This window comes from Cololabis saira, chromosome 11 (genome assembly GCF_033807715.1).
Source record: "Cololabis saira isolate AMF1-May2022 chromosome 11, fColSai1.1, whole genome shotgun sequence".
Taxonomy (NCBI): Eukaryota; Metazoa; Chordata; class Actinopteri; order Beloniformes; family Belonidae; genus Cololabis; species Cololabis saira.
Window position 1 is genome coordinate 2,655,665 of NC_084597.1, and position 27,766 is coordinate 2,683,430.

General features: G+C 44.6%; 1 protein-coding gene across 3 annotated transcripts in view; it reads left to right on the plus strand.

Annotated features, from left to right (window-relative positions):
- rgs3a (regulator of G protein signaling 3a) overlaps window positions 1–27,766 on the plus strand; it is a 265,109-nt gene that overhangs the window by 42,461 nt on the left and 194,882 nt on the right. For all 3 annotated transcript variants that reach the window (XM_061733623.1, XM_061733622.1, XM_061733621.1), the window contains 4 exons: window positions 1,607–1,646; window positions 3,067–3,377; window positions 5,852–5,929; window positions 15,226–15,337. In XM_061733623.1, the coding sequence (XP_061589607.1) occupies window positions 1,607–1,646; window positions 3,067–3,377; window positions 5,852–5,929; window positions 15,226–15,337 (541 nt within the window). The remainder of the gene's footprint in view (window positions 1–1,606; window positions 1,647–3,066; window positions 3,378–5,851; window positions 5,930–15,225; window positions 15,338–27,766) is intronic.

Below are 27,766 nucleotides of genomic sequence, written 5' to 3' on the forward strand. Positions count from 1 at the left end.
AAATAAAATTGAATTGAATTGAAAATTGAACACTTAAAACAACAGTCATTACCAGAAAAATAACTTGTTATTTGACAATTTTCACCTGTTTCAAGTAGATCTTCACTTAAAATAAGTAGAAAAATCTGCCAGTGGAACAATATTTTTTTGCTTGTAATGAGAAGATAAATCTTGTCCCACTGGCAGATTTTTCTACTTTTTCTTTAAAGCACATTAAAAAGGGACAATGGACTACTTTTCAAGGCAAGGCAAGTTTATTTATATTGCACAATTCAACACAAGGTAATTCAAAGTGCTTTACATCAACACACTGCAAAAACTCAAAATCTTACCAGGAATATTTATTTCTAGTTAAAATGTCTAATTTTTTGTCAAAAAATCTCATTATACTTAAAACAAGAGTCATTACATAGAAAAATAACTTGTTATTTGACAATTTTCACCTGTTTCAAGTACATTTTCACTTGAAATAAGTAGAAAAATCTACTTGAGTCTTGTTTTAAGTCTAATTAGATTATTTTTTTTACTAAAAATGAGACATTTTAACTAGAAATAAGACAAATATTCTTGTTAAGATTTTGCGTTTTTGCAGTGCAACGTCCAGCACTTCTGGGACGAACTGGAAGACGAGCGGAGACGACACGAAGATTTTTTTGCTTGTAGTAAGAAGATAAATCTTGTTCCACTGGCAGATTTTCCTACTTATTTCAAGTGAAAATTGACTTGAAACAGGTGAATATTGTCGAATAACAACTTATTTTTCCTTGTTTTAAGTGTAATGGGATTTTTTGGACTAAAAATGAGACATTTTAACTAGAAATAAGACAAATATTCCTGGTAAGATTTTGAGTTTTTGTAGTGTATTCCCTCAGCAGATTTTAATGTGTTACAAGTAGAAATCAAGTGTCTCCTCGGGTTAGGCTCAGATGAGCAGTACGACGGAAGAACGGGGGGTAAATTGACTTTTATTTATTTATTCTTGATTTATTTATCTATTTATTCTTGATTTCATTCACTGATTAAAATAAAAGAACAATGTAATATAAACACAAACGTTCCTAAATTCTGAATGAAAGGGAGCACAAGGAAGAATATTCTTATTTAATCTTCCCCTTTACCCCAAGAAATCCATTTACAAGGAACATAAATTAAAAAATAACAACAAACGGCTACAATTCAGTTAATACCATTCAAACAACAACAATGTTTAAACCGTTCACGACGATAGGACGATGGATTTGTCAATCAAACCTAACTAACATATTTCATTATAGTTCCTAACAAACTGGCTTTAATTGTTCTTTTCAATGTTTGATTTGGATTCTTTGGTTTCTTTGTTCAGATTGTTCCATAAAATGTATAAAGAAACCATGACGGGACTAAATAAGCTCTGTAACATTATAAATAAATGTCATTAATAAAACTAATTTAACTGACTGATGTTTTTGTATAGAAAGAATAAATATAATTCAATATAACTGATCTCCAGCTATTTCCACCGTGCGGTCTGATTGTTGTGTTTCCTCATGGGTTCATCGTAACTGTAAATAGTTTCTGTGTGATGGACGAAGCCTCGTCAATATCTCTGATACGACTCTGCTTTCAGATCCTGAGGCCGGTTTATCCGGACAATCAAGGGACGCTCGGTAAGACATGCACAATGTGTTACTGATTATTGTTTATTTACTGAATATAATAACTATAATACGCCTCTGGCACTCTAAAACACCTTAGAAATGAGAATAATTCTGCTTTAATTGACTTATTACGTTCTTCAGTTTGAATTTCCCAGCATTTCCTGCTACGGAAGATTATTAGGGCCACGCAGGAGAATATAATATAAAATATTTGAGAGGGGAAGATTTTTTTTTTATTGTGCACTTCGAGAAAAAAGTCGAAATGTCAAGAAAGAAGTCGAAATGTTGAGATTAATGTTGAAATACAATTTAGAGAAAAAAGTCTTAACTGTCGAGATTAATGTTGAAATACAATTTCAAGAATGAAATCGAAATTTTGCTGAACATTTCAACTTTATTCATGAAATTTTGACTTTTTTCTCGACATTTCGACTTTTTTCTCGAAATTGTATTTCAACATTAATCTCAACATTTAGACTTTTTTCTCGACATTTAGACTTTTTTCTCAACATTTAGACTTTTTTCTCGAAATTGTACTTCAACATTAATCTCGACGTTTCGACTTTTTTCTCGACATTTCAACTTTTTTCTCGACATTTGGAGGGGAAGGAGGGGGAGCAGAGGCCGAAGCCAGGAGGCAGGAACAGCAGAGCCGGCCCTGAAAAGACGCCCACGCTCCCCCACCGGCCATCCAGTAGACGGGGGCCGGCCCTCGGAGCAGGGCCAGGGCCCCACCGTACCTCCACGGGCGCCCCCGGCGCCGCCGGAGTCCCCAGACGGAGGGGGAACCGGTCCAACATCCTCCCATTCATACTGACAACATAAGACATAGACACCTGGGAATGGTGCCACCCCGCCGCCGCGCCTGCCCGTGCACCCCCCGGCTAGGGGAGGCCCGATCCCCAGACCCCGGCCCACCCACCCCGTGGCCACCCCGGCGGACACCCCAAAGGTCACGGAGTCCCCACATCCGCAGGGGCACTCGGCCCCCGCCCAGCGACGGAGCACCAAGGCAGCAATGCTCCCCCGGCGCAGACAGCCACCCCCCACCCAGGTAGGGCCGGGCCCTCCGAGTGGGACCCCCACGTCCACGGCCCAGCCCCTCCCCCCACTTCAACCTTAATCTCAACATTTCAACTTTTTTCTCGACATTTCAACTTTTTTCTCGCCTTTTTTACTTTTTACTCGACATTTCGACTTTTTTCTCAACATTTCGACTTTTTTCTCGAGATTTCGACTTTTTCTCGAGATTTCGACTTTTTTCTCAACATTTTGACTTTTTTCTCAACATTTCGACTTTTTCTCGAAGTGCATAATGAAAAAAAAACCTTCCTCCTCTAGAATATTATTTTTATTTTTCTCCTGCCCGCCCCGATACTCTGATAAAGGTTGAATGTCTTCATTTTATATTAATCTTTCCCCATCCCAGCTGCAGGTTTTAGCCGGTTACAGCAGACCCGCCAGACCGCGGGCCCCCAGGGTGGAGGGGCTTTTCCTGGGGGCGGGGGCGGGGGCGGGGGCCTCTCCGGACGCTCCGGCCTCCTGCGTCGCTCCAACAACTTCAAGCTGTCGAAGGGCTCGTCCTCGTCCACCAACGCCGCTCCGCCCAGCTACCAGCAGCAGAACGCCAACTTCGCCAACTACCAGAACTGCACCATTGTGCGCTCGCACACGCCGCACGGAAACTACGGCTACGTCAAGGTGGCGCCCAAGATCCTCATCTTCCCCATCTTCGTTCAGGTGGGTTAGTCGCTTCAACAACAAGAGCAGATACTGCACTTTGCACTCAAAGACCAAGATTTATGTGCTCAGGAATGAGCAGGAGAACATCTGTCTAGTTTACATATGAATTATGTATTAATTGTCTCCACATTTAGTCATTGTGAATGTTAAATATAATATTCATATATATATAATATATATAATATTTATAAAGAAATATTATTTTGAATGCAAGTTCATTTTGAAACCATGCATTGTACAAAACTTAATGAAGTTGATATTGACCTACTTTTAATAAAGCACGCCATAATGACAAAGCACCACTTTCCACCAAGATTTCCTTATTTGAATATTATATTAAGCATTTCAGTTCATAGTAGCCAGTTTAATGTTATAAATAAGAACCAAAATATTAACCATAAGCTCCTTTATTTATGACACATCTGTGCATTAAATCAGCAAAACAAAACAATCATTAAATTATAGGAGGTTTAGAAATTCATCTGAAATGCAAAGTCCTCATTTAGAGATTCAAATGAAAAACATGTGTTGGAGTTCACCCCGGTGAACGAGAGGGTCGCTTCCCTGCGCCTTCGGGTCGGTAAAAGGTCTCTCACTGTTGTTTGTGCCTACTGGCCGAACAGCAGTGCAGAGTACCAGGCCTTCTTGGAGTCCCTGGGAGGAGTACTGGATAGTGCTCCAACTGGGGACTCCATTGTTCTACTGGGGGACTTCAACGCTCACGCGGGCAATGACAGTGAATCAGGGAATCTTAATTTTTGTCAAGGTTAGACATTCCCCCCAGCTTTCAGTTTCTGTTTTGCCCCGCCTGTGTCCCATCTGCCCTGATTGTGTCTGCACCTGTGTCTCGTCATGTCTCGTTATCCCCTGTGTATATCTGTGGTCCTTGTTCCCTGTCGGACCGTACTGTTTGTTCCCCATGTTTCCTGCCACCTTTTGCTCCTCAAGTTTTTTGATCCCTTTCTAGTTTGTTTTGATCCTGCTCTGCAGCGCTTTAGTTTGTTTTTTTGTTAAATAAATCCTTTTTTCATTGAACTCCTGCCTCCTGCTCTCCTGCATTTGGGTCCACACCTTACCCCCAGACGTGACAATCTTAAACTGTAAAGCTTGAGTTATGGTTCTGCGTCAAAACGGCGCCGTGCCTTCGGCATGTGGTACGCGTCGACGCAGACCACATGCCGTGATCACGCAGACCAGACGCCGTCACTGACGCCGTCACTGACGCCGTCACTGACGCCGTCACTGATGTGCAACTCCTGAAAATTGTAACTACACGTCGAGGCGACGCAGACCACACGCAGATGGAGAGGGCTGTGATTGGTTCTTGGTAGCAACGCATTTCCAGTTTCTGGTTTGAAGCAGTCGTGAACTTTCAGCGCTCTTTTCTTCGTGTGTGTGTGTGATTTTTTTTTTGTTTTGTTTTTTTGCACAATAGTTGTCCTTATCTCTTTGATTCACTGTGACTGGAAAAAGTTGGATAAACCATTCAGGAAAAGATCGCTAACTAGCGGCCGGGGGGGGGGAGTGCACCAATGGAGCAATGGAGTGACGGAGAAGTCCGGAGGTTCACGACGGCGTCACGGTGACGGCGTAGGCACGGCGTTGGTTTGACGCAGAACCATAATTCAGGCTTAAGCCATAATCAGCAATATTAAAATAATAAAAGGCTTGCAATATTTCAGTTTATTTGTAATGAATCCAGAATGGATGAAATTTTTTTTTTTTAATTGCATTACAGAAAATAAAGAACTTTATCAAAATATTCTAATTTTCTGAGACAGTCCTGTATATGCAGAAAAAAAGAAGATCAAAATGAATGCTATAAGTTTTACCAAACTTGGTATTGACCTTTAATAAATATGCAGAAAAAATACAACTTGCCAGTGGCGGATCTGAACTTGTTGCAGTGCTGCCCCCCTACGGGAGGGTACCAGGACCACGGAACAAGAAAAACTATTTCAGGTGCCAAAGGTGATATTTTAGAGTAAGAACAGAATGCATGCCTTATTTCAATGCATTGAGGAGTTTTTGAGCATTAAAATGAAGGCAGAAAAGGTCTTGAATGGAGGGGGGGTGTAATCATTGAGATAATTCAGCTACAGCCACCAGCTTTTCTGGACTTGAAACTGCAGACTGTGTCTGCACTTCCTACTTATGTGTCAAACTGTTGCCTAAAAGCTGCAGCCGGGACCCTAGTTCACACCCTGGACGTGAGAGGAAGTCCCCCCCCCCCCCCACCCCAGGGTGCTGCTTCTCTTATGCGTCAGGGACTTGCCATCCTCGACCACATGTAGCCTCCGGTCGCAGCACTCTCTCTCCCTCAGTAGTCGTGTTCATAAAAACAGGCTTTTAGTTAAGCAAATTGGATTTAGGAGTAAAATGGAACTGGTACTGTCATTTCAAACCTTTTATTTTCTTCCTTGACCATAACGAATGTTGCTCATCCTTCTGTCCTCTGTTTTCTCCTCCAGCCTCTCGACCTGTGCAGCCGAACGCTGGTCATTTCTGAGGAGATGATTCTGCACGAGAGCAAGCACCACTCCCTGAAGGTGAGCAGCACCAGCGGTGCTTATTACACATGTTATTACACATGTTTGGCAGAGTTTTGCACATTATTAGGGCCCGAGCCCTGACAGTGCGAAGGCCCTATTGTATCTGTAGGAATTATTTCTTTCTTTATTTTTATTTTTCCGACAAAATGAGGGCCTTTTTTTCCCCTAAACGTGCCCCAAAAGTCACCAAATTTTGCACGCAAGCCAGGCCTGGCGAAAATTGTGATATTTAATGGTTTGCATTAATGGGCGTGGCAAAATGGCTCAACAGCGCCCCCTAGAAAACTTTGTGCAACAACACGCATTACTTTTCTCAGTCAAAAGCGTTACCGTGGCGACGATAGACGCCAAAAAGTGCCCCCCCTTCATCTCATTGGTCCATAATTGATAGTTCCTACTTTCTGCCATAACTTTTGAATAGTTTGACATAAAGACTCGTGGGTGGTGTCATCGGACTCGGTTTTGAGTCTTTGAACATAATTGCTTCAAATTATCCCCGCCCCTTCTTCTGATTGGTCGATATCTAACATTTCCTACTTTCTGCCATAACTTTTAAATGGTTTGATATAGAGAGTCGTGGGCGGTTTCATCCGCTAAATGTCCAGTTCTGAAGAATCTACATCAAGTCATACAAGCTTCCATTGCAGCCTGAACGTGCACAAGGGTGGAGGAACGTTCATCGCTGCTTGCAGCTTTCATTGGAGTTTTTTACTGATAACCTTTTTGGAAAATAACCCTTAAATCATCAAACTAATAAAAACTGATGATAAAATGTTGAATCAGATGAAGACTGCAGATGTTCCCAACTCCTCACGTCTCTGTGGAGTTATATGAAACCTCTGGTTTACTTTCTCTGCAGACTATTCAGACACAGTTCAGCATCACAGGACATTACAGCAGCTGCTCATGAGATCCGTTACGGCTCCCGGTCTTTTAATCAGAGGTTGCAGAGGAGGGAGAAAGTGTTTGTCCTCAGGGATATGTTGAACTGTACACTCCACAAAGGTGTCTTTCTGGGGAAACATGAACCAAAAGAATAAAAGACTCTTAAGAGAACCGTTTTTTTTAAAAGACTACAATATTCTTGAGGTTTTAAAGCCGGTTTTAAATCTCTGCACAGCACCGAGTCAGCCCTTTTAAGAGTTTTTAATGATATCTTTTTAGCCGCAGATTCCGGTGACTGTGTTATTCTTGTGCTTTTAGACTTAACTGCTGCATTTGACACAGTGGAACCACAAAGTTTTAATTTCTGGCTTGGAGCTGTGGGTGGACATCAGGGCCGTAGCACCGGAATGGTTCAGGTCGTCCTCCGCTCCTCTCTCATGTGGGGTTCCGCAGGGCTCGGTCCTCGGCCCTCTCTTGTTAGGGCCCGAGGGGGGATGGGCCTAGCTGGCGGTGGGTTGCCTCCCTCCTACTTCTCCCCTCTGTGGGGTTGCTGGTGGCCTGGGTTCCAGGTTCTCCTCCTCTGTGGGGTTGCTGGTGGCCTGGGTTCCAGGTTCTTCTCCTCTGTGGGGTTGCTGGTGGCCTGGGTTCCAGGTTCTCCTCTGTGGGGTTGCTGGTGGCCTGGGTTCCAGGTTCTTCTCCTCTGTGGGGTTGCTGGTGGCCTGGGTTCCAGGTTCTTCTCCTCTGTGGGGTTGCTGGTGGCCTGGGTTCCAGATTCTCCTCTGTGGGGTTGCTGGTGGCCTGGGTTCCGGGTTCTTCCGTGTCGGCCTCTGGTCTCGCGGGTGGCGGGGTTGCTCCCCCTCCTCCCCCACTATAGATACACTTCAGGTGTAGCTTTGTTTGGTTTATTACACACACACACACACACACACACACACACACACACACACACACACACACACACACACATGATCATGTACATACACACATACACACACATAGACATACATACTGGCTTGTTCACCTGCATGCTTGCTCTGTAGTTTTTGGGGTTAGTTAGCGGTAGCTTAGCCTAGCCTAGCTTAGCTCAGACCGTATTCGGATCTCGAGACTTGGGTCGATTGCTGCTCGTGTCTTGGTCGGCTCCGTGTCGGTTTCGTGTTTTGTTTGTGGTTTTTGTTGCAGATTTTCAGTGCTTGACGTGAGGCCTCCGTGTGTTCCTGCTTCCTGGATTGGCGATGGATGTCACCCCCCCCCCCCCTCCCCCATCATGGCGAGGGCCCGTTCATCGCTGCTTGCAGCTTTAATTGTTTGATTGTTTTGTATGAATTCCCCCAAATCTCCACACACTCAGTAATGTATGGTAGTAGGAGAGAATGATACAGTATTTGTAATGCATTTGTATTGAGAAATAATTTTGCTTTATACAAAAAAGCAAAAGACATCAGTCATCATGCGGTTTCCCACAAAGTTCATGGTCAATGAACACTCAAAAAAATTTATTCTCGTAACTCTTTCTATTTCAATTTTGACTATCTTGATTTGATTCATTATAAATGTATGAATGTGTCCCCAAGTTCGATACGCTGACATGAAGCTGCAGAACTTTCATGTCCTTGGTTTTGTTCATCATTTGGAGGAGGATGGAGTGGAAGATGGAGGGGTAGTCTAGTGGTTACAGATGTGATCTTAGGTCTAGAGCAGCAGTCGGCAACCCAATGGCCATATTGGACCAAAAACAAAAAAAAAACAAATGTCTGGAGCCGCAAAAAAGGAAAAGTCTTGTATCAGCCTTAGAATGAAGACAACACATGCTGCATGTTTTTATATTAGTTAGAACTGGGGGGAGATTTTTTTTTCATTATGCACTTCGGGAAAAAGTGGAAATGTCGAGAAAAATGTTGAAATTTCGAGAAAAAAGTCAAAATGTTGAGAAAAAGTCAAAATTTGGAAAATGCATGAATCTATATTAGTTATAACTGGGGGGAGATTTTTTTTTTGTTATGCACTTCGAGAAAAAAAAGTGGAAATGTCGAGAAAAAAGTGGAAATGTCGAGAAAAAAGTCAAAATGTTGAGAAAAAAGTCAAAATTTGGAAAATGCATGAATCTATATTACTTATAACTGGGGGGAGATTTTTTTTTTGTTATGCACTTCGAGAAAAAAAAGTGGAAATGTCGAGAAAAAAGTGGAAATGTCGAGAAAAAAGTCAAAATGTTGAGAAAAAAGTCAAAATTTGGAAAATGCATGAATCTATATTACTTATAACTGGGGGGAGATTTTTTTTTTGTTATGCACTTCGAGAAAAAAGGCGAAATGTCGAGAAAAAAGTGGAAATGTCGAGAAAAAAGTTGAAATGTTGAGAAAAAAGTCAAAATTTCGAGAAAAAAGTTGAAATATTGAGATTAAAAAGGAAAGAAAAAAGGGAAAAAAAGAAGAAAAAAAGGGAAAAAAAGAAGAAAAAAGAAAAAAAGAAGAAAATAAAGAGACAAAAAGAGAAAAAAAAGGAAAAAAAGAAGAAAAAAAGGAAAAAAAAGGTAAAACATTTTAGAAAAAGCTCCAGGAGCCAGGCTAAAGAGCCTCGGGTTGCCGAGTCCTGTTCTGGAGGATCCAGGTTCAACAAAAACTATAGCACTTTGGGCCCCTGAGAAAGGCCCCTAACCCTAATTGCTGCTAGTGTCACTAAGCAGAGGACAGATTTCAGTGTGTTTCCATGTATAAATTATTATTATGCATGAATGGAGTTTAATATTTACGGATCAGCATGATCTGTGGATCTCACATGAAGCCTGGAGCTGCTGTACGTTAAGATGAAGCATCTTTGTGGGGTCACATGAGAAAGACGTGTTGAAAGAAGCACCAGTTTGACGAAGGGGATGTTTCCTGGCCGGACTCGTCAGGGTTTTCCTGAGGGAGTTTCTCCCCCCCGCGCCGCTTTGCTCGGGCTGTTTTTAATGATCTATCTGTGTTGTTCCAGCTTTTATCAGAGCTTTTATCAGAGCTGAAAGAGTTTCTCTCCGGGGTGGGGGGGTGGCTGTTCTCACAGTCACAGAGAATACCGCTCTTATTGTCCCATACCGTCGTAATACTATGGATTTGGTCTGAAACTTGATTAAAACAAGGAATTAAAGCAGTTTACACTTGTAAATAATTAGGTCGGAGCACTTACAGTGCCAAGGCCCTATTCTTTCTTTCTTTCTTTCTTTCTTTCTTTCTTTCTTTCTTTCTTTCTTTCTTTCTTTCTTTCTTTCTTTCTTTCTTTCTTTCTTTCTTTCTTTCTTTCTTTCTTTCTTTCTTTCTTTCTTTCTTTCTTTCTTTCTTTCTTTCTTTCTTTCTTCTGACGAAAAGAAGGCCTTTTTTCCCCTAAACGTGCCCCAAAAGTCACCAAATTTATCACCAAGCCAGGCCTGGTGATAAATGTAATATGTAATGGTTTACATTAATAGGCGTGGCTCAACGCCTCAAAACGGCTCAACAGCGCCCCCTAGAAAACTTTGTGCCTCAAGCCCCACAATACGGTTTGACGTACATGCACGAAAATCGGTACACACCTGTATCATGTCACAACTTAAAGAAAAGTCTCTTGGCGCCATGGCCGAAACCAAACAGGAAGTCGGCCATTTTCAATTAATCGTGTAATAACAGAATTGTGTAATTTTGGCGCAATTTATGCCATTCCTTCAGCAGTTAATACGGCCCGAACCGTAACGTGCACCCAGGTGTGTTATACATCAAATTATGCGTCTCCATCCTGCGACAACGCGCATTACTTTTCTCTTTCAAAAGCATTACCGTGGCGACGCTAGATGCCGAAAAGCGCGCCCACCCTTCATCTGATTGGTCCAGACAGAAAAAACTTTGCGCCTCAAGCCCCATAATACGGTTTGACGTACATGCACGAAAATCACTACACACCTGTATCATGTCGCAACTTAAAGAAAACTCTCTTGGCGCCATGGCCGAAACTGAACAGGAAGTCGGCCATTTTGAACATTTTTAATTAATCGTGTAATTTTGGCGCAATATATGCCATTCCTTCGACAGTTAATACGGTCCGAACCGTAACGTGCACCCAGGTGTGTTATACATCAAAATATGCGTCTCCATCCTGCAACGATGTGCATTACTTTTCTCTTTCAAAAGTGTTACCGTGGCGACGCTAGACGCCAAAAAGCGCGCCCCCTTCATCTGATTGGTCCATATTTGATAGTTCCCCAAAAGACACCAAATTTTGCATTTGCCTTAATTAGCCCCGCCCCTTCTTCTGATTGGTTGTTCCTTTTTTCTGCTATAACTTTTGAATGGTTTAACATAGGAAGTCGTGGGTGGTGTCTTTTCTGATATATTTATGGGGGCGGTGGCCGTGAGTGCGAGGGCCCGTTTATCGCTGCTTGCAGCTTTAATTCTAATTAAAACAGTATTGTGTCAAATTACAACGTTGTCAGTCTGTTAAAATAACCTGAAAGCTTTCGTTATCCCGATGTTCAAAACGCAGTAATTACGGTTAAATCACGTCTTAAACTTATCCGCTGGAAACAATGGTGACTTCATGAATGTGGTGTGTGACACACACCGCCGACTGTGACAACTGAAGGTTTGTTGGTCTTAATTACATAACCGGTTGATTGTACGACTTATCAAGATGGGTTTTATTTTAGGACGTGATTAAAACCAGCGTTGAAAGGCTCAACAAAGGAGCGATTGTGGGGAATCAGAAAAGAAGCAGAGCTGAAAGTGGAAACTGTTCTGAAGATCTGAGCTGCATATTTGATGTTTGTATGTACGCAGAGTACTCAAGTAAAAGTACTGTTACTTCAGAATAATATGACTCAAGTAGAAGTAAAAAGTAGTCATCCAAATAATTACTTGAGTAAAAGTAAAAAACTACTCAAGTACGGAGTAACTGTTGAGTAACGTCTGATTTATTTTTTTAACACAACCATTCAAACAGACAAAAGTACAAAATAATCATCTTCAGGGAAATTAAATCAATAAAATAATAAAATAAATTTAAATTAATAAAAAATAGCTTAAATTAAAATAATCTTCAAGTAAATTCAAGTACTTTAATAAATAATAAAATAAATAAAATAATAACAGAATAAAAAATAAATTAAGTAGCACTAAATTTCCAGCCTTTGTACTTTTCTTTTTTAACCAGCAGAACTAGAACAAACATGAACTCATAGAAACTCTGTGTGTGTTTGAGTCTGTGTAAATGTGACAAAACATGCAAAAACTAACATTTTTCCCAAAGAATCACCCAGTGATGTCATGAGATTGACGCGTACGTGGATAAAAGGGATAAAAGAAAAGTAACAGCTCAACGTAGCCTAATGTAGCGGAGGAAGAGGAACAGTTTCTTCTTCACAAATCTACTCAAGTAAAAGTAAAAAGTATAGTGATTCAAAACTACTCCTAAAAGTACAACATTTCCCAAAACTTACTCAAGTAAATGTAACAGAGTAAATGTAACTCGTTACTACCACCTCTGTTTGTGTGATATGTGAACTGTAGCTGTGCAGACACACACACACACACACACACACACACACACACACACACACACACACACACACACACACACACACACACACACACACACACACACACACACACACACACACACACACACACACACACACACACACACACACACACACACACACACACACACACACACACACACACACACACGCCTGCGTGGTTAACCACACCCTGACTAAAGCCCAAACACCCTGAAATATCAGAGGAAACACTGAAGTGAAGCTTCTGCAACGATCACACTTTCTGAAACACTTTCATGAGAAAACTCACTTATTGCATAAAGTCTTTTTAAAATCCTCAACTTGGAAAGGAATATATGAAAGTACAATAAAAACAAGCCAGGGTTAGAAACTGTGGAATGATTTGAATTTGGAGTTAAAAGAATGTACAAACATAAAACAATTTAAGAAGAAATATAAAGACAGTTTATTTGAGGTATAAAAGTGAAGACTGTGTTTAAAGATCAGCAGCTGTTTGTGTTCTGGTACTTTATCATGTTTTCTTTGTATGTTTGTATAGATATACATATTATATTTATATCATAGTTATATTTATATCATAGTCGTATTATATTTATATCATAGTTATATTATATTTATGATAGATCTTATATCTGGTAGTAAACAGGTTATTTTGTAAAAATGATATATATTTATTTATACAAATTAGTGTATAGTATAAAAAGTAAATACAGGCATATAATTTATGTTTAGTTGTGGAAAGAGGGTGGGATTAAATAAGTTTATACTTCCTCCCACTCCTTTACGAACATGTAACTGAAATATGTGTTTTTTTTTCTTTATGTGGTGGAACCTGGATTTGTTTCTCTTATCTTTTTTATACATGTTCGAAATAAATAAAAACGAACGAACGAACGAACGAATTCCCCATTAACTCTGCCCTTAAACAGTTAGTCTTACTGGGTCCACGTTAAAAACATTTAAAACATACAGTTAAAAACAAGATATAAAGAAAGAAATAACACGACAAACCTACATTAAACTTTATCGTACATGTAAATCATTATCTTAACCCTCGTGCTGTTTTAGTGTCAAGGAAGGAGGAAGGGAAGAAGGAAGGGAGGAAGGGAAGAAGGGAAGAAGGGAGGAAAGAAGGAAGGAAGGAAGGAAGGAAGGAAGGAAGGAAGGAAGGAAGGAAGGAAGGAAGGAAGGAAGGAAGGAAGGAAGGGAGGAAGGAAGGGAGGAAAAGAAGGAAGGAAAGAAGGGAGGAAAGAAGAAAGAAAGAAAGAAAGAAAGAAAGAAAGAAAGAAAGAAAGAAAGAAAGAAAGAAAGAAAGAAAGAAAGAAAGAAAGAAAGAAAGAAAGAAAGAAAGAAAGAAAGAAAGAAAGAAAGAAAGACAGAAAAATATGAGCCAGAAAGAAAGAAAGAAAGAAAGAAAGAAGGAACAGGAGAATTAGGTCATTTTACCCAAAGACAGTACAAGGGTTAACGCAAAAAAACATACATGAAAATGTCCAATGTTCAGTCACATCATGCTTTAAGATTCATTAGACGACGTCTTGCAGGAGAAAGACCAGTTAACTCTCAGGGAGATGTAATGCTCTTTTACCGAGACTGAAACAGCTGCAGGACCAGCTGCATCAAGGCCTGAGTGATGAGCCATTAACACGTCTGTGCATGTTTGTTTCTCTGCATTGAAGTTGTTTGCATTTGCAAGGTGCAAAAACCACAGTTACACAAGTGTCACGGCAAAACATTACTGTTTAATTAAATACTTACCTGCCGGACTCTACTGCCCTTACCTTTTATTATTTAACCTCTTTTCTTATAATTTTATTTCATTAGGGCCCGAGCACTTACAGGCCCTATTGTATCTGTAGGAATTTTTTCTTTATTTATTTTTATTTTTCTGATGAAATGAGGGCCTTTTTTCCCCCTAAACGTGCCCCAAAAGTCACCAAATTTTGCACCAAGCCAGGCCTGGTGAAAAATTTGATATTTAATGGTTTGCATTAATGGGCGTGGCCTAACGGCTCAACAGCGCCCCCTAGAAAACTTTGTGCCTCAAGCCCCACAATACGGTTTGACGTACATGCACGAAAATCGGTACACACCTGTATCATGTCACAACTTAAAGAAAAGTCTCTTGATGTCATGGCCGAAACCCAACAGGAAGTCGGCCATTTTGAATTAATCGTGTAATTTTGGCGCAATTTATGCCATTTCTTCGGCAGGTAATACGGCCCGAACCATAACGTGCACCCAGGTGTGTTATACATCAAAATGTGCGTCTCCATCCTATGACGATGCACATTACTTTTCTCTTTCAAAAGTGTTACCGTGGCGACGCTAGACGCCAAAAAGCGCGACCACCCTTCATCTGGTTGGTCCATATTTGATAGTTCTCCAAAAGTCACCAAATTTTGCATGCAAGCCAGGCCTGGTGATAAATTTGATATTTAATGGTTTGCATTAATGGGCGTGGCCTAACGGCTCAACAGCACCCCCTAAAATACTTTTCTTTACCATAACTTTTGAATGGTTTGACATAGAGAGTCGTGGGTGGTGTCATCGGACTCTGTATGGAGTCCTTCACTTTCATTGGCCGGAGTTAGCCCCGCTCTTCTTCTGATTGTTTGTCCCTTTTTTCTGCTATAACTTTTGAATGGTTTAACATAGGAAGTCGTGGGTGGTGTCATTTCTGATATATTTATGGGGGACGGTGGCCGTGAGTGCGAGGGCCCGTTCATCGCTGCTCGCAGCTTTAATTTTATTTGTTATTTACTGTTTAATTGTGTCTTGCTGCTTTTAATGTTGATATAAAGCACTTTGAATTACCTTGTTTGAATTGTGCTGTAGAAATAAACTTCCCTTCTGCTCATCCTTTTCTCTGTAACTCTTCTAGGTGACGGTGTTCGTCTACAACGACCTGATGCTGGTGACGAGAGAGAGCGAGCCGGGGAGGTGCAACGTCCTCCAGAGTCCCCTCTTCCTCCGACACCTGCGGCTCCAGGACGGTGCGTAGCCTCGAACACTCGTAGCCTCGAACGCTCGTAGCCTCGAACGCTCGTAGCCTCGAACGCTCGTAGCCTCGAACGCTCGTAGCCTCGAACGCTCGTAGCCTCGAACACTCGTAGCCTCGAACACTCGTAGCCTCGAACACTCGTAGCCTCAAAGACTCGTAGCCTCGAACACTCGTAGCCTCGAACGCTCGTAGCCTCGAACACTCGTAGCCTCAAAGACTCGTAGCCTCGAACACTCGTAGCCTCGAACACTCGTAGCCTCAAACACTCGTAGTCTCAAACACTCGAACACTCGTAGCCTCAAACACTCGTAGCCTCAAACACTCGTAGCCTCAAACGCTTGTACAAAAAAACGCACGAAAAAACGTACGAAAAAACGCACGAAAAAACTTACGAAAAAACGTACGAGAAAACTATTTAAAAAATGCACGAAAAAACACACGAAAAACGCACGAAAAAACAAATGAAAAAACGTACGAAAAAAACGTACAAAAAAACGCAAGAAAAAACGTACGAAAACACTCGTAGCCTCAAACACTCGTAGCCTCAAACACTCGTAGCCTCAAACACTCGTAGCCTCAAACACTCGTAAACACTCGTAGTCTCAAACACTCGTAGCCTCAAACACTCGTAGCCTCAAACACTCGTAAACACTCGTAGTCTCAAACACTCGTAGCCTCAAACACTCGTAGCCTCAAACACTCGTAGCCTCAAACACTCGTAGCCTCAAACACTCGTAGTCTCAAACACTCGTAAACACTCGTAGTCTCAAACACTCGTAGCCTCAAACACTCGTAAACACTCGTAGTCTCAAACACTCGTAGCCTCAAACACTCGTAGCCTCAAACACTCGTAGCCTCAAACACTCGTAGCCTCAAACACTCGTAGCCTCAAACACTCGTAAACACTCGTAGTCTCAAACACTCGTAGCCTCAAACACTCGTAGCCTCAAACACTCGTAAACACTCGTAGTCTCAAACACTCGTAGCCTCAAACACTCGTAAACACTCGTAGTCTCAAACACTCGTAGCCTCAAACACTCGTAGCCTCAAACACTCGTAGCCTCAAACACTCGTAGCCTCAAACACTCGTAGTCTCAAACACTCGTAGCCTCAAACACTCGTAGTCTCAAACACTCGTAGCCTCAAACACTCGTAGCCTCAAACACTCGTAGCCTCAAACACTCGTAGTCTCAAACACTCGTAGCCTCAAACACTCGTAGCCTCAAACACTCGTAGTCTCAAACACTCGTAGTCTCAAACACTCGTAGCCTCAAACGCTCGTAGCCTCAAACGCTCGTAGCCTCAAACACTCGTAGTCTCAAACACTCGTAGCCTCAAACACTCGTAAACACTCGTAGTCTCAAACACTCGTAGCCTCAAACACTCGTAGTCTCAAACACCCGTAGCCTCAAACACTCGTAGCCTCAAACACTCGTAGTCTCAAACACTCGTAGCCTCAAACACTCGTAGCCTCAAACACTCGTAGCCTCAAACACTCGTAGTCTCAAACACTCGTAGTCTCAAACACTCGTAGCCTCAGACGCTCGTAGCCTCAGACGCTCGTAGCCTCAAACACTCGTAGCCTCAAACACTGGTAGCCTCAAACGCTTGTAACACTCGTAGTCTCAAACACTCGTAGCCTCAAACACTCGTAGCCTCAAACGCTCGTAGCCTCAAACGCTCGTAGCCTCAGACGCTCGTAGCCTCAGACGCTCGTAGCCTCAGACGCTCGTAGCCTCAAACGCTCGTAGCCTCAAACACTCGTAGCCTCGAACACTCGTAGCCTCAAACACTCAAACACTCGTAGCCTCGAACACTCGTAGCCTCAAACGCTCGTAGTCTCGAACGCTCGTAGCCTCAAACACTCAAACACTCGTAGCCTCGGACGCTCGTAGCCTCAGACGCTCGTAGCCTCAAACGCTCGTAGCCTCAAACACTCGTAGCCTCAAACGCTCGTAGCCTCAAACACTCGTAGCCTCAAACACTCGTAGCCTCAAACACTCGTAGCCTCAAACACTCGTAGTCTCAAACACTCGTAGTCTCAAACACTCGTAGCCTCAAACACTCGTAGCCTCAAACACTCGTATCCTCAAACACTCGTAGCCTCAAACACTCGTAGCCTCAAACACTCGTAGCCTCAAACACTCGTAGTCTCAAACACTCGTAGCCTCAAACACTCGTAGCCTCAAACACTCGTAGCCTCAAACACTCGTAGCATCAAACACTCGTAGCCTCAAACACTCGTAGCCTCAAACACTCGTAGTCTCAAACACTCGTAGCCTCAAACACTCGTAGCCTCAAACACTCTCAAACACTCGTAGCCTCAAACACTCTCAAACACTCGTAGCCTCAAACACTCTCAAACACTCGTAGCCTCAAACACTCGTAGCCTCAAACACTCGTAGCCTCAAACACTCGTAGCCTCAAACACTCGTAGCATCAAACACTCGTAAACACTCGTAGCCTAAAACACTCGTAGCCTCAAACACTCGTAGTCTGAAACACTCGTAGTCTCAAACACTCGTAGCCTCAGACGCTCGTAGCCTCAGACGCTCGTAGCCTCAAACACTCGTAGCCTCAAACACTCGTAGCCTCAAACGCTTGTAACACTCGTAGTCTCAAACGCTCGTAGCCTCAAACACTCGTAGCCTCAAACACTCGTAGCCTCAAACACTCGTAGCCTCAAACGCTCGTAGCCTCAAACGCTCGTAGCCTCGAACGCTCGTAGCCTCGAACGCTCGTAGCCTCGAACACTCGTAGCCTCGAACACTCGTAGCCTCGAACACTCGTAGCCTCAAAGACTCGTAGCCTCAAACACTCGTAGCCTCGAACGCTCGTAGCCTCGAACACTCGTAGCCTCAAAGACTCGTAGCCTCGAACACTCGTAGCCTCGAACACTCGTAGCCTCAAACACTCGTAGCCTCAAACACTCGTAGTCTCAAACACTCGTAGCCTCAAACACTCGTAGTCTCATACACTCGTATCCTCAAACACTCGTAGCCTCAAACACTCGTAGCCTCAAACACTCGTAGCCTCAAACACTCGTAGCATCAAACACTCGTAGCCTCAAACACTCGTAGCCTCAAACACTCGTAGTCCCAAACACTCGTAGCCTCAAACACTCGTAGCCTCAAACACTCTCAAACACTCGTAGCCTCAAACACTCTCAAACACTCGTAGCCTCAAACACTCGTAGCCTCAAACACTCGTAGCCTCAAACACTCGTAGCATCAAACACTCGTAAACACTCGTAGCCTAAAACACTCGTAGCCTCAAACACTCGTAGCCTCAAACACTCGTAGCCTCAAACACTCGTAGCATCAAACACTCTCAAACACTCGTAGCCTCAAACACTCGTAGCCTCAAACACTCGTAGCCTCAAACGCTCGTAGCCTCAAACGCTCGTAGCCTCAAACGCTCGTAGCCTCAAACGCTCGTAGCCTCAAACGCTCGTAGCCTCAAACACTCGTAGTCTCAAACACTCGTAGTCTCAAACACTCGTAGCCTCAAACACTCGTAGCCTCAAACGCTTGTAACACTCGTAGTCTCAAACGCTCGTAGCCTCAAACACTCGTAGCCTCAAACGCTCGTAGCCTCAAACGCTCGTAGCCTCAAACGCTCGTAGCCTCGAACGCTCGTAGCCTCGAACGCTCGTAGCCTCGAACGCTCGTAGCCTCGAACGCTCGTAGCCTCGAACACTCGTAGCCTCGAACACTCGTAGCCTCGAACACTCGTAGCCTCAAAGACTCGTAGCCTCGAACACTCGTAGCCTCGAACGCTCGTAGCCTCGAACACTCGTAGCCTCAAAGACTCGTAGCCTCGAACACTCGTAGCCTCGAACACTCGTAGCCTCAAACACTCGTAGCCTCAAACACTCGTAGCCTCAAACACTCGTAGCCTCAAACGCTTGTACAAAAAAACGCACGAAAAAACGTACGAAAAAACGCACGAAAAAACTTACGAAAAAACGTACGAGAAAACTATTTAAAAAATGCACGAAAAAACGTACGAAAAAACACACGAAAAACGCACGAAAAAACAAATGAAAAAACGTACGAAAAAAACGCACGAAAAAACGTACGAAAACACTCGTAGCCTCAAACACTCGTAGCCTCAAACACTCGTAGCCTCAAACACTCGTAGCCTCAAACACTCGTAAACACTCGTAGTCTCAAACACTCGTAGCCTCAAACACTCGTAGCCTCAAACACTCGTAAACACTCGTAGTCTCAAACACTCGTAGCCTCAAACACTCGTAGCCTCAAACACTCGTAAACACTCGTATCCTCAAACACTCGTAGTCTCAAACACTCGTAGCCTCAAACACTCGTAGCCTCAAACACTCGTAGCCTCAAACACTCGTAGCCTCAAACACTCGTAGCCTCAAACACTCGTAGCCTCAAACACTCGTAGCCTCAAACACTCGTAAACACTCGTAGTCTCAAACACTCGTAGCCTCAAACACTCGTAGCCTCAAACACTCGTAAACACTCGTAGTCTCAAACACTCGTAGTCTCAAACACTCGTAGTCTCAAACACTCGTAGCCTCAAACACTCGTAGCCTCAAACACTCGTAAACACTCGTAGTCTCAAACACTCGTAGTCTCAAACACTCGTAGCCTCAAACACTCGTAGCCTCAAACACTCGTAGTCTCAAACACTCGTAGCCTCAAACACTCGTAAACACTCGTAGTCTCAAACACTCGTAGCCTCAAACACTCGTAGCCTCAAACACTCGTAGCCTCAAACACTCGTAGCCTCAAACACTCGTAAACACTCGTAGTCTCAAACACTCGTAGCCTCAAACACTCGTAGTCTCAAACACTCGTAGTCTCAAACACTCGTAGCCTCAGACGCTCGTAGCCTCAGACGCTCGTAGCCTCAAACACTCGTAGCCTCAAACACTCGTAGTCTCAAACACTCGTAGCCTCAAACACTCGTAGCCTCAAACACTCGTAGTCTCAAACACTCGTAGCCTCAAACACTCGTAAACACTCGTAGTCTCAAACACTCGTAGCCTCAAACACTCGTAGTCTCAAACACCCGTAGCCTCAAACACTCGTAGCCTCAAACACTCGTAGTCTCAAACACTCGTAGCCTCAAACACTCGTAGCCTCAAACACTCGTAAACACTCGTAGCCTCAAACACTCGTAGTCTCAAACACTCGTAGCCTCAAACACTCGTAGCCTCAAACACTCGTAAACACTCGTAGCATCAAACACTCGTAGCCTCAAACACTCGTAGCCTCAAACACTCGTAGCCTCAAACACTCGTAAACACTCGTAGCCTAAAACACTCGTAGTCTCAAACACTCGTAGTCTCAAACACTCGTAGCCTCAGACGCTCGTAGCCTCAGACGCTCGTAGCCTCAAACACTCGTAGCCTCAAACACTCGTAGCCTCAAACGCTTGTAACACTCGTAGTCTCAAACGCTCGTAGCCTCAAACACTCGTAGCCTCAAACACTCGTAGCCTCAAACACTCGTAGCCTCAAACGCTCGTAGCCTCAAACGCTCGTAGCCTCAGACGCTCGTAGCCTCAGACGCTCGTAGCCTCAGACGCTCGTAGCCTCAAACGCTCGTAGCCTCAAACACTCGTAGCCTCGAACACTCGTAGCCTCAAACACTCAAACACTCGTAGCCTCGAACACTCGTAGCCTCAAACGCTCGTAGTCTCGAACGCTCGTAGCCTCAAACACTCAAACACTCGTAGCCTCGGACGCTCGTAGCCTCAGACGCTCGTAGCCTCAAACGCTCGTAGCCTCAAACACTCGTAGCCTCAAACGCTCGTAGCCTCAAACACTCGTAGCCTCAAACACTCGTAGCCTCAAACACTCGTAGCATCAAACACTCGTAGCCTCAAACACTCGTATCCTCAAACACTCGTATCCTCAAACACTCGTAGCCTCAAACACTCCTAGCCTCAAACACTCGTAGCCTCAAACACTCGTATCCTCAAACACTCGTAGCCTCAAACACTCGTAGCCTCAAACACTCGTAGCCTCAAACACTCGTAGCATCAAACACTCGTAGCCTCAAACACTCGTAGCCTCAAACACTCGTAGCCTCAAACACTCTCAAACACTCGTAGCCTCAAACACTCTCAAACACTCGTAGCCTCAAACACTCGTAGCCTCAAACACTCGTAGCCTCAAACACTCGTAGCCTCAAACACTCGTAGCCTCAAACACTCGTAGTCTCAAACACTCGTAGTCTCAAACACTCGTAGCCTCAGACGCTCGTAGCCTCAGACGCTCGTAGCCTCAAACACTCGTAGCCTCAAACACTCGTAGCCTCAAACGCTTGTAACACTCGTAGTCTCAAACGCTCGTAGCCTCAAACACTCGTAGCCTCAAACACTCGTAGCCTCAAACACTCGTAGCCTCAAACGCTCGTAGCCTCAAACGCTCGTAGCCTCAGACGCTCGTAGCCTCAGACGCTCGTAGCCTCGAACGCTCGTAGCCTCAAACACTCGTAGCCTCAAACACTCAAACACTCGTAGCCTCGAACACTCGTAGCCTCAAACACTCAAACACTCGTAGCCTCGAACACTCGTAGCCTCAAACGCTCGTAGTCTCGAACGCTCGTAGCCTCAAACACTCAAACACTCGTAGCCTCAAACGCTCGTAGCCTCAAACACTCGTAGCCTCAAACACTCGTAGCATCAAACACTCGTAGCATCAAACACTCGTAGCCTCAAACGCTCGTAGCCTCAAACACTCCTAGCCTCAAACACTCGTAGCATCAAACACTCGTAGCATCAAACACTCGTAGCCTCAAACACTCGTAGCCTCAAACACTCGTAGTCTCAAACACTCGTAGCCTCAAACACTCGTAGCCTCAAACACTCGTATCCTCAAACACTCGTAGCCTCAAACACTCGTAGCCTCAAACACTCGTAGCATCAAACACTCGTAGCCTCAAACACTCGTAGCCTCAAACACTCGTAGTCTCAAACACTCGTAGCCTCAAACACTCGTAGCCTCAAACACTCTCAAACACTCGTAGCCTCAAACACTCGTAGCCTCAAACACTCGTAGCCTCAAACACTCGTAGCCTCAAACACTCGTAGCCTCAAACACTCGTAGCATCAAACACTCGTAGCCTCAAACACTCGTAGCCTCAAACACTCGTAGCCTCAAACACTCGTAGCCTCAAACACTCGTAGCCTCAAACACTCGTAGCCTCAAACGCTTGTACAAAAAAACGCACGAAAAAACGTACGAAAAAACGCACGAAAAAACTTACGAAAAAACGTACGAGAAAACTATTTAAAAAACGTACGAAAAAACACACGAAAAACGCACGAAAAAACAAATGAAAAAACGTACGAAAAAAACGTACAAAAAAACGCACGAAAAAACGTACGAAAACACTCGTAGCCTCAAACACTCGTAGCCTCAAACACTCGTAGCATCAAACACTCGTAGCCTCAAACACTCGTAGCCTCAAACACTCGTAGCCTCAAACACTCTCAAACACTCGTAGCCTCAAACACTCTCAAACACTCGTAGCCTCAAACACTCGTAGCCTCAAACACTCGTAGCCTCAAACACTCGTAGCCTCAAACACTCGTAGCCTCAAACACTCGTAGTCTCAAACACTCGTAGTCTCAAACACTCGTAGCCTCAGACGCTCGTAGCCTCAGACGCTCGTAGCCTCAAACACTCGTAGCCTCAAACACTCGTAGCCTCAAACGCTTGTAACACTCGTAGTCTCAAACGCTCGTAGCCTCAAACACTCGTAGCCTCAAACACTCGTAGCCTCAAACACTCGTAGCCTCAAACGCTCGTAGCCTCAAACGCTCGTAGCCTCAGACGCTCGTAGCCTCAGACGCTCGTAGCCTCGAACGCTCGTAGCCTCAAACACTCGTAGCCTCAAACACTCAAACACTCGTAGCCTCGAACACTCGTAGCCTCAAACACTCAAACACTCGTAGCCTCGAACACTCGTAGCCTCAAACGCTCGTAGTCTCGAACGCTCGTAGCCTCAAACACTCAAACACTCGTAGCCTCAAACGCTCGTAGCCTCAAACACTCGTAGCCTCAAACACTCGTAGCATCAAACACTCGTAGCATCAAACACTCGTAGCCTCAAACGCTCGTAGCCTCAAACACTCCTAGCCTCAAACACTCGTAGCATCAAACACTCGTAGCATCAAACACTCGTAGCCTCAAACACTCGTAGCCTCAAACACTCGTAGTCTCAAACACTCGTAGCCTCAAACACTCGTAGCCTCAAACACTCGTATCCTCAAACACTCGTAGCCTCAAACACTCGTAGCCTCAAACACTCGTAGCATCAAACACTCGTAGCCTCAAACACTCGTAGCCTCAAACACTCGTAGTCTCAAACACTCGTAGCCTCAAACACTCGTAGCCTCAAACACTCTCAAACACTCGTAGCCTCAAACACTCGTAGCCTCAAACACTCGTAGCCTCAAACACTCGTAGCCTCAAACACTCGTAGCCTCAAACACTCGTAGCCTCAAACACTCGTAGCATCAAACACTCGTAGCCTCAAACACTCGTAGCCTCAAACACTCGTAGCCTCAAACACTCGTAGCCTCAAACACTCGTAGCCTCAAACACTCGTAGCCTCAAACGCTTGTACAAAAAAACGCACGAAAAAACGTACGAAAAAACGCACGAAAAAACTTACGAAAAAACGTACGAGAAAACTATTTAAAAAACGTACGAAAAAACACACGAAAAACGCACGAAAAAACAAATGAAAAAACGTACGAAAAAAACGTACAAAAAAACGCACGAAAAAACGTACGAAAACACTCGTAGCCTCAAACACTCGTAGCCTCAAACACTCGTAGCCTCAAACACTCGTAGCCTCAAACACTCGTAAACACTCGTAGTCTCAAACACTCGTAGCCTCAAACACTCGTAGCCTCAAACACTCGTAAACACTCGTAGTCTCAAACACTCGTAGCCTCAAACACTCGTAGCCTCAAACACTCGTAGCCTCAAACACTCGTAGCCTCAAACACTCGTAGCCTCAAACACTCGTAGCCTCAAACACTCGTAGCCTCAAACACTCGTAAACACTCGTAGTCTCAAACACTCGTAGCCTCAAACACTCGTAGCCTCAAACACTCGTAAACACTCGTAGTCTCAAACACTCGTAGTCTCAAACACTCGTAGTCTCAAACACTCGTAGCCTCAAACACTCGTAGCCTCAAACACTCGTAAACACTCGTAGTCTCAAACACTCGTAGTCTCAAACACTCGTAGCCTCAAACACTCGTAGCCTCAAACACTCGTAGTCTCAAACACTCGTAGCCTCAAACACTCGTAAACACTCGTAGTCTCAAACACTCGTAGCCTCAAACACTCGTAGCCTCAAACACTCGTAGCCTCAAACACTCGTAGCCTCAAACACTCGTAAACACTCGTAGTCTCAAACACTCGTAGCCTCAAACACTCGTAGTCTCAAACACTCGTAGTCTCAAACACTCGTAGCCTCAGACGCTCGTAGCCTCAGACGCTCGTAGCCTCAAACACTCGTAGCCTCAAACACTCGTAGTCTCAAACACTCGTAGCCTCAAACACTCGTAGCCTCAAACACTCGTAGTCTCAAACACTCGTAGCCTCAAACACTCGTAAACACTCGTAGTCTCAAACACTTGTAGCCTCAAACACTCGTAGTCTCAAACACCCGTAGCCTCAAACACTCGTAGCCTCAAACACTCGTAGTCTCAAACACTCGTAGCCTCAAACACTCGTAGCCTCAAACACTCGTAGCCTCAAACACTCGTAAACACTCGTAGCCTAAAACACTCGTAGTCTCAAACACTCGTAGTCTCAAACACTCGTAGCCTCAGACGCTCGTAGCCTCAGACGCTCGTAGCCTCAAACACTCGTAGCCTCAAACACTCGTAGCCTCAAACGCTTGTAACACTCGTAGTCTCAAACGCTCGTAGCCTCAAACACTCGTAGCCTCAAACACTCGTAGCCTCAAACACTCGTAGCCTCAAACGCTCGTAGCCTCAAACGCTCGTAGCCTCAGACGCTCGTAGCCTCAGACGCTCGTAGCCTCAGACGCTCGTAGCCTCAAACGCTCGTAGCCTCAAACACTCGTAGCCTCGAACACTCGTAGCCTCAAACACTCAAACACTCGTAGCCTCGAACACTCGTAGCCTCAAACGCTCGTAGTCTCGAACGCTCGTAGCCTCAAACACTCAAACACTCGTAGCCTCGGACGCTCGTAGCCTCAGACGCTCGTAGCCTCAAACGCTCGTAGCCTCAAACACTCGTAGCCTCAAACGCTCGTAGCCTCAAACACTCGTAGCCTCAAACACTCGTAGCCTCAAACACTCGTAGCATCAAACACTCGTAGCCTCAAACACTCGTATCCTCAAACACTCGTATCCTCAAACACTCGTAGCCTCAAACACTCCTAGCCTCAAACACTCGTAGCCTCAAACACTCGTATCCTCAAACACTCGTAGCCTCAAACACTCGTAGCCTCAAAAACTCGTAGCCTCAAACACTCGTAGCATCAAACACTCGTAGCCTCAAACACTCGTAGCCTCAAACACTCGTAGCCTCAAACACTCTCAAACACTCGTAGCCTCAAACACTCTCAAACACTCGTAGCCTCAAACACTCGTAGCCTCAAACACTCGTAGCCTCAAACACTCGTAGCCTCAAACACTCGTAGCCTCAAACACTCGTAGTCTCAAACACTCGTAGTCTCAAACACTCGTAGCCTCAGACGCTCGTAGCCTCAGACGCTCGTAGCCTCAAACACTCGTAGCCTCAAACACTCGTAGCCTCAAACGCTTGTAACACTCGTAGTCTCAAACGCTCGTAGCCTCAAACACTCGTAGCCTCAAACACTCGTAGCCTCAAACACTCGTAGCCTCAAACGCTCGTAGCCTCAAACGCTCGTAGCCTCAGACGCTCGTAGCCTCAGACGCTCGTAGCCTCGAACGCTCGTAGCCTCAAACACTCGTAGCCTCAAACACTCAAACACTCGTAGCCTCGAACACTCGTAGCCTCAAACACTCAAACACTCGTAGCCTCGAACACTCGTAGCCTCAAACGCTCGTAGTCTCGAACGCTCGTAGCCTCAAACACTCAAACACTCGTAGCCTCAAACGCTCGTAGCCTCAAACACTCGTAGCCTCAAACACTCGTAGCCTCAAACACTCGTAGCATCAAACACTCGTAGCATCAAACACTCGTAGCCTCAAACACTCGTAGCCTCAAACACTCGTAGCATCAAACACTCGTAGCATCAAACACTCGTAGCCTCAAACACTCGTAGCCTCAAACGCTCGTAGCCTCAAACACTCCTAGCCTCAAACACTCGTAGCATCAAACACTCGTAGCATCAAACACTCGTAGCCTCAAACACTCGTAGCCTCAAACACTCGTAGTCTCAAACACTCGTAGCCTCAAACACTCGTAGCCTCAAACACTCGTATCCTCAAACACTCGTAGCCTCAAACACTCGTAGCCTCAAACACTCGTAGCATCAAACACTCGTAGCCTCAAACACTCGTAGCCTCAAACACTCGTAGTCTCAAACACTCGTAGCCTCAAACACTCGTAGCCTCAAACACTCTCAAACACTCGTAGCCTCAAACACTCGTAGCCTCAAACACTCGTAGCCTCAAACACTCGTAGCCTCAAACACTCGTAGCCTCAAACACTCGTAGCCTCAAACACTCGTAGCCTCAAACACTCGTAGCCTCAAACACTCGTAGCATCAAACACTCGTAGCCTCAAACACTCGTAGCCTCAAACACTCGTAGCCTCAAACACTCGTAGCCTCAAACACTCGTAGCCTCAAACACTCTCAAACACTCGTAGCCTCAAACACTCGTAGCCTCAAACACTCGTAGCCTCGAACACTCGTAGCCTCAAACACTCGTATCCTCAAACACTTGCAGCCTCAAACACTCGAACACTCGTAGCCTCGGACGCTCGTAGCCTCAGACGCTCGTAGCCTCAAACGCTCGTAGCCTCAAACGCTCGTAGCCTCAAACGCTCGTAGCCTCAAACGCTCGTAGCCTCAAACACTCGTAGCCTCAAACACTCGTAGCCTCAAACGCTCGTAGCCTCAAACGCTCGTAGCCTCAAAGACTCGTAGCCTCAATCACTCGTAGTCTTAAACGCTCGTAGTTTCAAACGCTCGTAGCCTCGAACACTCGTAGCCTCGAACGCTCGTAGCCTCAAACACTCGTAGCCTCAAACGCTCGTAGCCTCGAACGCTCGTAGCCTCGAACGCTCGTAGCCTCAAACACTCGTAGCCTCAAACGCTCGTAGCCTCAAACGCTCGTAGCCTCAAAGACTCGTAGCCTCAAACGCTCGTAGCCTCAATCACTCGTAGTCTTAAACGCTCGTAGTTTCAAACGCTCGTAGCCTCAAACGCTCGTAGCCTCAAACGCTCGTAGCCTCGAA